Source organism: Panthera leo, chromosome C1 (assembly GCF_018350215.1).
Source record: "Panthera leo isolate Ple1 chromosome C1, P.leo_Ple1_pat1.1, whole genome shotgun sequence".
Taxonomy (NCBI): Eukaryota; Metazoa; Chordata; class Mammalia; order Carnivora; family Felidae; genus Panthera; species Panthera leo.
This window is the reverse complement of record NC_056686.1, coordinates 52,482,202-52,495,198: the sequence shown is the minus strand read 5'-3', so window position 1 is coordinate 52,495,198 and position 12,997 is coordinate 52,482,202. Positions and strand designations below refer to the sequence as shown.

Below are 12,997 nucleotides of genomic sequence, written 5' to 3'. Positions count from 1 at the left end.
CTTTGTCAGCTCTGTGACCTTGAGCAATTTAACTTTACCTCTCTAGGTCTCACTTTCCTAATGTGTGAAAGGGGGATACAATGAAAGAAACTATCTTCACTGAAAAGAATCAAAAGATAAAGTACGTTTTATTAGCATATTAAAAACTTTTGTAAATAATAAGAGAAACATTTGTACCCTAATAGAAAAACCTTGCCATAAAAAGCTAAGAAGTGAAAAGAAAATTGTGAAAAGGTGAAAAGAGAGCTGTTGGATTTGACATCGTGTTGTAAAACTATAATAATTATAACCCTGGAGTGGGATGTAAGATTAAACAATGTGATAACCTTTAGAAACAAATCCTACTATGGGTTACAATTGTTGTATGTTAAAAGTGCAATTATGAGTCAGCGGCAAAAGAAAAGATAATCAACAAGTGTGCAGACTACTCATTGTCCTCTGGTATCTACTCTTCCTTTCTTCCATTTCTTCTGTGATAAGAAGCTCTATGCCTGCCCCCATCTCCATCCCTCTCTGTGATTTTAGATAAACACATGGTTGCCCGCATTTTCCCCAGCCTTTCCTCCAGTGAGATGCGACCATGTAACTAAAATGTAATCACGGGATATCAGCAGAAGGAAAGTGTGCAACTTCTACATCATATTTCCTGAAGGAAGCTGTTTTGCCCTCTGTGGTTCTCCCCCTTCCCACTGGTCACAGAGTAAATGCCTTACATCCAGAAATGATACTGCATGATGAGGACAGCAAAACCTCTCTGCCAGCTTTGTTCTGTTATATACAGATTGGAAAGATACGTAGAGCTTAGCATATCCCCTGACACAGTTAATTAACTAAATCAGTATTTTATTACAAAATTTTTTGTAATGTTTGTTTTTGAGAGAGGCGGGGGGCGGGGGGGAGGGGGAGAAGCAGAGAGACAGGGAGACACAATCCAAAGCAGGCTCCAGGCTCCTAGCTGTCAGCACAGAGCCCCACGTGGGGCTCAAACTTGTGAACCATGAGATTATGACCTGAGCCAAAGTCAGATGCTTAACCAACTGAGCCACTCAGTCACCTCAGTTAACTAAATTGGTATTTTAAAGAAAGAATAGAGTTAAATATGACAAATAAGACTACAGAACAACTAAAAGAATATTAAAATGATGATTTGATTGTGTTTGGGGAAAGGGTCAGCTAAGTTTAAAGATAATTACAAAAATCTCAAAGGACAAGACTAATAGATATGATTACATAAAAATTTTTAAATCCCAGATATAAAAGAGCCAGCATAAGCAAAATTTAAAAATTAGTGACAGAGGGAAATATTTGCAACATCTAAGACAATGTAATAAACATTGCTAAGTCTGACAATTTGCAAAATAAGAAATACCATCAACAGACATGAAAAAATGTTTAACTCGCAAATATTCAAAGAAGTGCTTATTAAAATAAAAAAGTGAGATTTTTATAAAATTGGCAAAAAAAAAAAAAAAAGTCTCTGAAGTTTCCATGCCCAGAATTGGAGAGTGATAAAATGAGAACTTTGTATACAGTTACTGGTGGAAGTGTAAATAGCATCCAGAAAGGCAACTTGGCTTTATGTATCTAAAGACTTAGAACTATATACAGCCATCTTTTGGAGTTTGGGGGCTAATAAATAATACTCTGCTCCTCCCGAGTTCATACATAATGAAACAGGCCTAACTGTGAAACATCAACTTTACTGTAGGTTAGATCGAAATGGAGAATGCATGATCAATGGCTTTAATCAAGCTCCACAAAAAGCCCCCCTGATTTGGACTTAACACCCAAACTGAAGGCCTGCCCGTTTCTTGCCTGGAGAAAGTGAGACAGCACCCATTCTCTGGGAAGGCTGGTTGGAAATAAAGTGTTGAGAAAGTGCTGAGCCACACGTGTTCAATTTTTCCTCCTATTTCCCCAACAGATAAGTCACTCAAGTAGTGACGGAGGGAAAGACCAGCAATCACAGATGTTCTATACTTTCTCTCCTTGAGACAGAAGCTCTTTGTACTTTGTGGAAATGGAAGGTTTGTAACTATGAGTTAAGAAGACCACCTCCCCCCCCACCCCATATTTAACCAGTAACTTCATTTGTGTTTATTTTAAGCAAATAATATAAAACATACACACTGAATTTTGTACCATAAATTTAATTTTATCCCTTAAAAATAGGGATTTTTTAAAATTACAAAGTAATAATGTACTTGGAAAAAAATTATATGAAAGTATATAAAGTAAAATATGAAAACTCCCTTGCCTACTAATGCCACTCTTTAGAATTATTACTAGTTGGGCTATACAAATATACACACACATGTGTGCGTGTGTGTGTATGGTTTTTGTTTTTTCATTAAATGGAATTATATCTTACATGTTATTCTTTGAAGTGTGTGTGTGTTTTTTTTTTTTTTTTTTCCATTTAACAGTGAATCATCAACATATTTCTGGACATATTTATTTATTTATTTATTTTTTGATGTTTGTTTGTTTAGAGATTTCTTGCAGGTGAGAGCAGGAGAGGGGCAGAGAGAGACAGAATTCCAAGCAGGCTCTGCACCGTCAGCACAGAGCCTGATGTGAGGTTCAGTCTCACAAGTGCAAGATCATAACTTGAGCCAAAATCAAGAGTCGGATGCTTAACCGACTGACCCACCCAGGTGTCACTGGACATATTTATTTAAAAATATTTGAACACCAGATATATGCCAAGTAGTGAATATTCTTGGAATATAGCAATGACCAAAAAGTCTTGCTTTTATATATCTTCCTTGTTATGTATATAGCTGTAAGATATTTTATTTAAAAATTCCAATATCAATGGACACTGGTGTTTATCTCCCTTTTTACTGTTTCCAACATTGTTATTGGGAACAAACATCTTTAAATATTAAACATACTCTTCCACACTTGTGCTACTATTTCTATGGAATCATTTATAAATATGGTATTACATGGATTTAGGGCTGTTTGCCCTTTATTGCTGATTAGAAACTGTCAAACTGCTTCCCACATAGGTCACACTAAGGTCATCATTATGTCAGAGAGCCCATGTTTGCCTACCCCTACTAAAATTGTGTAGATTTTTAACATTTTGTAAACATAAGCAATGAATCATAATTTTTGTTTTAATATGCATTTATTTTCTTACTAGTGTGGCTGAACATCTTTTTGTGTTTATTTTTGTTATGTTTCTTCTATAAAGTGTTTGTTTATAACTTTTGCCCATTTTTCTATTGCTTTAATTTTTCTTATTGATTCTTAAGTGCTCTTTATATGTTGTAGATATTCTGTTCTCATTGCAAATATTTTCCCTTGGTTTGCAAAAGTCATGTGTTTCGTCTCTGTTTATAATATTGTTGGACATAGAGAAGTTTTAAAAAGTTTATATAGTTTAATGTACCATGCTTTTTTCATGGATTCTAGGTTTTATCATATTTGAAAAGGCCTTCCTCATCAAGCTGATAAAAATTTCTATTAGATTTTCTTCTTTTTAGTATGTAAAACTTTTAGATTTTTGATATATCAGGAATTCACTTTGTATATAACTTGAACAGCATTCTAACTAATTTCTTTCTAAAATGTTAATTTGTCAGTGCATCATTTTTTATGATAAAAAAATTAGACGCAATGAGAATATTGAACAAAACGAGAATAGTTATCATTTGGTCATCAAAAATGACCTTTGAAGAATGTTTAATAATGCAGAAATAAACATGTCATTTTAAAAACTTCATATGTAATATTTCAACTATGTAGAAAAAATACATACATAGTAAAAAGAAAATAAATTTAAGTGTTGAGAGCAATAGCTCTGTGAGTTAGGATTCAAGTTGATAATTTTATCGTGCCTTTGCATATTTTACCCAATAAGCATGCTTACTAATATAACCATAACAAAGCTGTTAAAAAGAAACATTCTTAAACACTTATGAGGAACAAGGACAATAGGGACAGAGCCCCAATGAAGAAATCTCATTTGGTCCTTACCATTTGGATGAAAAGGAATTGTTAAGAATTTCACAACTGGAGGGACCAAATTGTACTCCGATGTAAAATTTATTGTCAGTTGGAAGAATAATCCTATGATAAAGACACAAACATTTTTACAGAAGTGTCATGTGGCACTGATTACCTGAAACCTGAAGTTTCTCTACACGTTAGCCTCCTCAAGGTCCCTGGATTTTTATTTATAAGTAAATTGGATCACAGGGTATGTAGACTCCCCTACACAGTATAACACACTCTGCACAATCTAATCCCACTGTGTTTTCAGCCTGCTTCCCATCAACCCTTTTTGCCCACTGACTCCATCCCTTAACACCTGCCTCCTGCACTGTATTGCTCATATTTACTGAACTCACTGTTCCAGAACCATTTCTTGTTGATAAGCTTTTGCCATGCTGTTCACTCAGACTGAATTTCCTTCCTCTCCTTCTAAACCTGACAAACTTTTACCCGTTCTTAAGGATTCAACTCAAGTGTCACTTCCCTGGGAAGCCACTCCTGACTTTCCAAGGTGAAATTAACTAATCACTGCCTCCTCAGCATTCCATTCAAAATCCATTACTATCAGGTATTATATTTTTTTTACAATTATCCACTTATGTTTCTCTCCCCTGCTTCACTCGACAAATCTATCTTGTTAAACCACAAAGAAAAAGTGCATGGTCATTAACGTTTATAGTGGCCCAGTCTTCTTAAAAATTTGATTTGTGAAAATTTGGGGGGAAAATCACAGAGGAAAGAAGTGAGAGATAATTGTGGGATTTCTGTGCAAGTAGGAATTTTGATAGCTATTCTCTGATTTCATGGAAGGCTTACATGATATTCCCAATTGATATACTTTACTGTGTCTGCTTCTTAAAAGTGTAAGAACATTAACATTTGGCATAAAGAAAAATTCAAATCTAAAATTTCCATCTATGTTGACAAATGGCAAGAAATTAAGGCACATAATGAAAAAATAACACGTGAATACTTTTAAAATTTTAGAGAATTTGTATATTATAACCTTATTATATACATGAAAGAAAATAGGCTGATAATGGCATAAAGACTTTTAAAAAGCAAATTAGTTTTGAAAACACAAACCTTGCCAAACTGTATTCTGTAGACCTTGAATACTAGCTCCCCATTCCATCAGATCTTCACTTACAGGAAAGGCAGTAATACCCTTTAATTTAAAAAACAAAGCAAAGTGGAAGATTAAATATCACAGCTTTGAAGATCAGATATCAAATTACAATGAATTCCAAAAACTCCACATTTTCTTTTCCTGATAAATTTATTTATTTGTTGATTTGGGGAGATGCTAGATATTGTCTTATTACACAGAAGTTAAGGTAGATTCCAAGAAATACACACAATAGTAAATTTAAAATAAATCATAAGCATGGAAATTGCAAGCGGGACTACAAAGTCAAGACTGAGATGTGTGGCTTATATAAATCAATAGCTTATTTAAGATTTCAAATAGAAAAGAAGGAAAGAGTTGGAAAGCAGGAATTTCTTCAGAGCTTTAAAAAACTATATGGATGCTCTATTGAAGGAATGAAGTAAAAAATTTTCATTAAGAAAAACACAATTCCAAAATTATGCTTGTATATAAAAATAAAATTTTCATATACTTGAGGTACTGTCCCAATGGATGGACAAGAATGTATTTCATGCAAAACTTTATCACTTATGCTGAGGAATACTTAAATATAGTTGACAAACATTTCTGAGCAACCACATCGTTATTAAGTATGTTAAATGCTAGTTTGGATAAACATTATAATATTTCCATTTTCTCCATTATCTATATTTACATATCACTTCTCCCTTCATCAAATTCTCTTTTACCAGAGAACTACAAAGTTCAGGTAGAGCAGAAACAACATCAAATGTTAGGTTTGTGCATCCGGGATGTTTGTTGTTGGACTCAATAATTGTTCTAACATCTGCAAGCGAAGACAACACTTCTATAGCCGGGGTCGAAACAGAAAAAAAACCACTTAACTACACCTGGAGCAACTGTTGGTAGCCCTCTGTGCATTCCCTCTAAGGTGGCTTTCTTTCCATTCTTTCTCTTAAGTACCCCCTCCCCCCCCCCTTCCATTTTTAATTCTCCATACCATAAGTGATACATCAGCCTGTGGCACCTATGGACCTCACTGTGGTGGCACTCAGGGCAAAGCCTTCCTCTGTGTTAAAATTATAAAGGAAAGGCACTCGTGCATTATGATAGCAGTTGGTGAAAAGTGCACTAGACAGTGATTAGTAGAACTTAAGACTTAAGAGCAAGGCGTTTGGAATCAGAAAACCCTATGATAGAATCCTGGGGCCAAATATTTACTGAACCTTTCTAAGATTTAGGTTTCTATTTAATGTAGGTAAAACAAAACACTACTTAAAAAAAAAAAAAGTTTACTTATTTATCTTAGAAGGGGCGGGGCAGAGAGAGAAAGAGAGAGAGAGAATCTCAAGCAGGCTCCACACCGCCAGAGCAGAGCTAGATATGGTGCTCGAACCCACGGAACAGTGAGATCATGACCTGAGCCAAAATCAAGACTCAGACACTTAACCAACTGAGCCACCCAGGCACCCCAACACTACTTATTTTATGATATTGTAATTAATGAGCCACAGCCCTGCACCTACTAATTACTACTTGCTATTCAGGGCTTAAATACGCATAAATTACTTAGCATAATATGCTCAATATTGTGAACTGTTATTATGAAGTAATAATAATTGTTATTATTATAGTGTAACAGTGCAATCAACTCATTAAATAACAATGCTGCAGTGGCAAATTAGGTTTAACTAAATTATGCCTTCTAGAATAAACACGGATCAAAATGATTTTTAAAAATTTGTACCCCAACGAAACCCATCCCTCCAGGTTCCCGGTACTTACCTTAAAATTGTTCTCCTTCAACTCTTGGAAGTCTCTTTCCAGCAAGAAGTAAGCCCTGCGGTGCATGATAAGGCAGCAAAGGGCCTGGCACTTGTCCCCACACTCCTAGGCTGCACTCTGAGACAGATGTCTGAGATTACCGGTCACTCTCCCACTCCGACATAAATCTTGTTTTCTAGCCCCAGAACGCTGTGTCCTCCCAACAGAAGTGGCTCTAAATTGGACATAGAACAGTGACTTTTTTTTCTCCTCTGACTTCAAGAAGGAAACCGGGCACGTGCTCAACTGCGGTGTGCGACCGCCGTGCCAGCCCACAGCCTGGTCTCAAGGCAAACTTGGATGAGCACCTGGCACAACCCGTGTCGTCCGTGAGGGGGGCCAGCGGGAGAGGTGTAAGCTCAGGGCAAAGTAGGGCCCTCGTTAGTCGGGTAGTTTACGTTTCACAGGTGTAACTGGGTGCCCGCTTCGCTGGAGGTCGCAAATCGGTTGCCGAGCAACAGAACCCTGCGGGAAAGGAGTGGGGGGAGTTTGGCTGCCCCTCATCCAATCAGCGACCGGGGCAGGCCTCTGGAAAGCTTCGCAGCCAATCGTCCAACAGTTTCACTTTGACAGGCCAATGAGATCTGTTGTCAAGACAACAACCCCCGCCCCCCACGCCAACTCAGTCCACCAAAGTGGACTGTACCCAATTAGTGTAGAGGGTGGGGTAAAGTCCCAGGATCTTTCAGAAGCCTTCACTCGCAGTCCTTTTCTGAAATGCTTTCACTCTTCTTTGAATATCAGAAACTGTCTGGTAATAAGTAATCACTACATACAAGTCTGAGCTTATTAATCATAACGTATATGGCAAGCTATCATTCATAGTACGTTACAAATATTACTATGTCGTCAAACCCGACAGTTGCCTTAGGAGGATGCTCCGGGAACAAGGAAGTATTTCAAATGTATCAGGTTCCCATCTTGTGCCACAGGGTTTTGCACTACTTTGCCTTCTATCCAGACATTTACCACATTCCTTCCACCCTTTTCCCTCACCACTTTTCCTTAACTCGTCGTTCAGATTTAACTTCGCCCTCATGGAATCTTTCTTTTGTGATCCTAGAGGACCCTATGTTTACCTCCTCATTAGCATTTATCACACTGGATCACAACTGCTCAACTGTCGTCTTCTACCGCAGACTGTGAGCTACTGAAAGGTGCTCGCTTGCCAGTGCCGACTACAGAAGTTGACATTATTGTTCAGAGTACCTTCTGGTTAGCTAGTTATTTAGCTAATTTTACAGAAACTGGCTATCAGTTAAATTAGTTCATGCATTCCACAAACATTAAGGACTTCTTATGTGCCATGAAAACAATTCAAATGAAGTGACTGCCTTTATGTCTCCTTTATGCTTTATGGCTCCAGGATACAATAAAGTACACAAAAACAAAACAAGTATACAAAACAAAAATCATAATTTCAGATCGCAGTAAGTGCTGGCTAGACAGTAAAAGAGTAATGTGACAGAGAGTGCAGTAGGTAGTTAAGGGTTAGATGTGGTCAAGGAAGGCCTCTGTCAGGAGTGGTTTTTGAGATGATACCTGAAAGATAAGATGAAAAGGATCCAGCTTTATGCAACTGAGGGCAGATACTTCCAGGAAGATGAAAACACAGTAGTTATAGTCAGGGAAAAGCTAGGCTTAAAAAAGGAACCAGGGAGAGCTAGAGAGAGTAGAGGGAGATATAATTAGGGTGGGGCCTTCCCTACATGATGGGAGGTTTGGGTTTTATTTGAACAGCCATGGGGATCCATTCAATGGTTTAAGCCAAAGAGAGTCATGCTCTGATTTCCATTTACAAAATTTCTCTGGCTGCTTTGTGGAGAATGGATTGTGGGGAAGACAGTTTAGAAGGCACCCATGGTCAATTTCATGTTCAGGTACGATAGCTTACAGATTCCCAGCAATGTATTAATTTTACTAACATTGTAGCACAATAAAATGATTTTATTCTGTTACATAAAACTGACTATAAAAGAATTTTTCCTATTAAAATATCAAGTAGGATCTAAGATCGAACTTTTTTGGCTACCTTTTATATCCAATAGATTTTAACTTGGACCTTATAGAACTGTGAATGTAGAGTGAAAGTGAAGACAGGACATTTCAGTGAGAAGAGAGTATACCCAATTTGAGGGTTTAGCTAGATTTCTTGATGATATGGTGGTTCTGTGGCTCCTTTGACCCTGTAGGGGAACACTGTGATAGTAATTGCATAATCCTTTGTCTTTTCTTTACAATTTTGTTCTAGGGAAAATTATGTTAAGGTAAAAGGAAAAGGTAAAATTAAAACATTCTTTGTTCTGAATTTTTAGAAATCGGTATTTATATGGGTAACTTCAATGCAATGAAAATCAAGTTGGTAGATTCTCATATGACCCCTAAAGTTGATATTACTAGCCTTGATTTCTCCTTCTTAGAACTTCAGCATCGTGTACTCAATTGCCTGGTTCTCAGCCACAGCCAGCTGTTTCAAAGACATTTCAGATTCAAAATGTCCAAAAATGAACTAAATACCTTTCCTCCTCTTCACTAGCCTCCTATTCCATTTTGTTCATCCAGTTTCTCAAGCTGGAAATCTGAAGTTCCCCTCTGACTTCTCTTCCTCATGACTCACCTTCAAGTACTCAACCAGACCCGCTGCTTTTCTAGCTTCTTCTCGAGCCTTATTACCAGTACCCAAGTTCACAGCCTTGTTATTCTTGCTAGAACACAGAGCATCTTTATACTATACTCGCTGCCTCTAGACTTGTGTGTCATGATACCTCACAGTAATGTATGTAAAACTAACATGTGATCATGTAATTCTCTGTTTAAAATACTGCAAAAGATTCCCTTCACCAGCCCAGCTTACCCTGCCTACCTCCATTTTCGGGGTTTTAAATGTGGATTGACTTCTAAGGGTATAGATCTGGGGGCTGTAATTGTGGGCCACCTTGTATTTGCCTGTATATCTGTATGTGTGTGCACATAGGCTTTTTTTTTTTTTGTAGAACAGGGTCAGGGAATTCATTAATTTTAATAATCACCTGTGATGTAAAAAGCTTAAGAGACCATGCACTATAGAATTAAATCCAAGCTTCTTAACATGGCACTGCAAAACTTCCATGATATTTTTCCTATTGACCTTTCCTTTATTGATGCCCATTCTGCTTCATATTTGAAACAGCAGCACTGAACTGCTTGTCTTTTCCCTGTATCACCTTGCCTAGGCTCTCTACCTGGACTTTCTTCCTCTTCTTTATCTGGCTAACCAGCTCTTACAGATCGCTGAAAGACATCAATTCCTTCTCAGACTCTTCCTGAACCACCATGATGGGTTATGTTCTCATTTAACCTGGGCATATCTTTGTGGATTGTTACCACATTATTTTGAAATGATCTCTTTCTGGCTTTTTCTTCCTCACAGAATGTAAATTCCTAAGGGCATGGAGACCTGTTTATTCATCACTGAATTCCCAGCACCAAGCACCTGGCTCAGGGGGGCAACACTTTCTGCTGATTGAGTTGAACTTAGCAGACAAAAAATTGGGGGGTGGGGTGGGCAGGAGAGTGACCCTTTCATGACAGGACCAGATGTAAGCAGAAGATGAGGTTTGCAAAGATGGGGGGTGGGCGGTGGGTGATTTAGGGGAGTTTGTCTAGCCCCATGGGAACATAGCAGGTTCAAGTTGGGAGTATAGAGACAAGGTAGACAATGGAGCAGAAGAATCAGTGACAGCAGGAGCCCACGGAGCAGAGGGGCTAGAGAGCTGCAGGCAGGACATAGATTGTAAACGCAATCCCCAGGGCACCAAGAGGAAGGCATAGGTACTTAGAAGGGTCCCCAACCAGTGGGCCTCAAAGGACAAACAGGTTAGAACTCCTGGAACTGTTTTGGGAATGAAAATGCTAAGAAATATAGAGCTTCCTGCCAGTCGGCCTCTGGAGGCTTGGCCCTATTGGATTTGGAGGTACTAAGTAAAAGGGATCACAGTTGTACTTGCTGGCTGTCCATCAAGCCATCAAGCTGGCTGTCCAATTCCAGCTGAATTTCTACTTGTTTGCTTGTTATAATTCCCTTAGCTCCTGTGTGGATGGGAGACAAGCTCTGGTTACAGAGGCTCCTGAGCTGATAAGCAGAACTGGGGCTTTGGTAAGGGGTAGGAGTGTGATGTGTATGCATACGTGTGCAAGCATTGAGCATGTGGGTAACGACTGGCTAGGTTTGGTCTCGCATTAATAGCAGCAGGAGCTGGAAACTAGTAACATCAGCTGTACGAATATCTGAGTCTCTTAAAATTGCAAACTTCGAAGTAGAGGTCCATCTGAAAATATTTTTCTCTGTATAGACTCACCTTCCATTTATTATAGCATATGTTTTAATAAAATTTCCCCACACATGATAGCACTGATGTTATGTCCTTGCCACTTCTCCTAAGCCATGTTCTTTTCTGCCTTGTTCATCAGATGTATTGTTGTGGGTGTTTGTATTTTATTTATTTATTTAAAAAAATTTTTTAAACGTTTATTTATTTTTGAGACAGAGAGAGACAGAGCATGAACAGGGGAGGGGCAGAGAGAGAGGGAGACACAAAATCCGAAACAGGCTCCAGGCTCTGAGCTGTCAGCACAGAGCCCGACGCGGGGCTCGAACTCACGGACCATGAGATCATGACCTGAGCTGAAGTCGGACGCTCAACCGACCAAGCCACCCAGGCGCCCCATGGGTGTTTGTATTTTAGATAAACCAACACAATCAGGAAAATAAATCCCATCTGTAGTCCTTCCACTGTCTTTTTGTTTAGGTCTATTGATTTATTTTGGGAGAGAGAGACAGAGAGAGAGAGAGAGAGAGAGACAGAGAGAGAGAGCACTCAAGCAGGGGATGGCCAGAGAGTCATGAACCGTGAGATCATGACTTGAGCAGAAATCAAGAGTTAGACACCCAACTGAATGAGCCACCCAGGCGCCCCTCCACTGTCTAAGTTTATTAGTAAGTCTGGGTAAATAATGTGTGCTCTCGAGACAGACCTGGGTTATATCCCAAGATACCTATGTTTTAGTAGTGGCATAGCCTTGAAAAAGTCACTTAGCCTCCCTCCCTGTACCTGCATTTCCTCACCTGTAGTATCCAGCCAGTAATAATAGCTACTTCTCAGAATCATTGTGAGGGTTGAAAGCAGTTAATGCCTGCTGAGCGCTCAGTCACTGGCTGGGGTCGAGTGATAGTCAACACCTATGCTGACCGTGGGCTGGCCACAGGGTTCTACGTGTTTCATGGTAATTCATTTCATCCTCAGAAATGACTCTGTAAGGTAGGTACTATTTTGATTCCAATTTTTACAGATGAGGGAGATACACAGTCACACAGCTGGAATGCAGCAGCCAGGATGCAACCCCAGGGTATCTACCTCTGGAGTCCATGCTTTTGACCACTAGGCTACCCTGCCTCACAAATGTTTCATGTTCTACCAAGTGAGCTCTCTGGGCTTCTTTCAAAAATTATTGCTACTTTTGGGGCACCTGGGTGGCTCAGTCGGTTAAGCAATTTTCCAGCTGAATTTCTACTCGTTTGCTTTCTGAGTTTTCCTCCACTAAAATGTAACCCAAGAAAGCTGGACCATTGCTATATAATAAAATAATGTCTGGTATGTAATAAAGGCCCAATATAAATCTGTTAGCTAAATGTGTACTCTGTCTTTTCTTTTAGATTATAAATTCATTAAGAACTCAGTCTGACTTCTGTAACTTTTTTAAATGTTTATTTATTTATTTTGAGAAAGAGAGAAAGAAAGAGGGGGGGTAGAGAGAGGGAGAAAGAGAACCCCAAGCAGGCTCTATGCTGTGAGCGTGGAGCCGGACACAGGGCTCTATCCCAAGAACTGTGAGATCATGACCTGAGCCAAAACCAAGAGTTGGTCCCTTAACTGACTGAGCCTTAATTCCCGGAACTTACAAATATGTAGCACTCTGCATGCAGCTCCAAAAAAAAAAAAAAAAAAAAAAACGAACTACAAAATAATTATTTTTACATTAACTTATTACTTTTGAAAATTTAAGTGGAAAATAGATTTT

The 12,997-nt window shown here is 38.6% G+C and overlaps 1 protein-coding gene across 8 annotated transcripts in view; it reads right to left on the bottom strand.

Moving 5' to 3' along the window:
* The window catches only part of UBE2U (ubiquitin conjugating enzyme E2 U), a 59,042-nt gene extending 51,576 nt beyond the window's left edge, over positions 1-7,466 (bottom strand). For 2 of the 8 annotated variants that reach the window (XM_042953000.1, XM_042953002.1), the window contains exons 1-3: positions 6,902-7,466; positions 5,092-5,173; positions 3,988-4,080 (exon numbers count right to left, since the gene is read on the bottom strand). In XM_042953000.1, the coding sequence (XP_042808934.1) occupies positions 3,988-4,080; positions 5,092-5,173; positions 6,902-6,967 (241 nt within the window). In that variant the 5' untranslated portion in view covers positions 6,968-7,466. Of the gene's footprint in view, positions 1-3,987; positions 4,081-5,091; positions 5,175-6,901 lie in introns of those variants that run through there. The other 6 variants (XM_042953005.1, XM_042953004.1, XM_042953001.1 and 3 more) reach the window with 5 other exon arrangements.
* Positions 7,467-12,997: the final 5,531 nt, after the last annotated feature.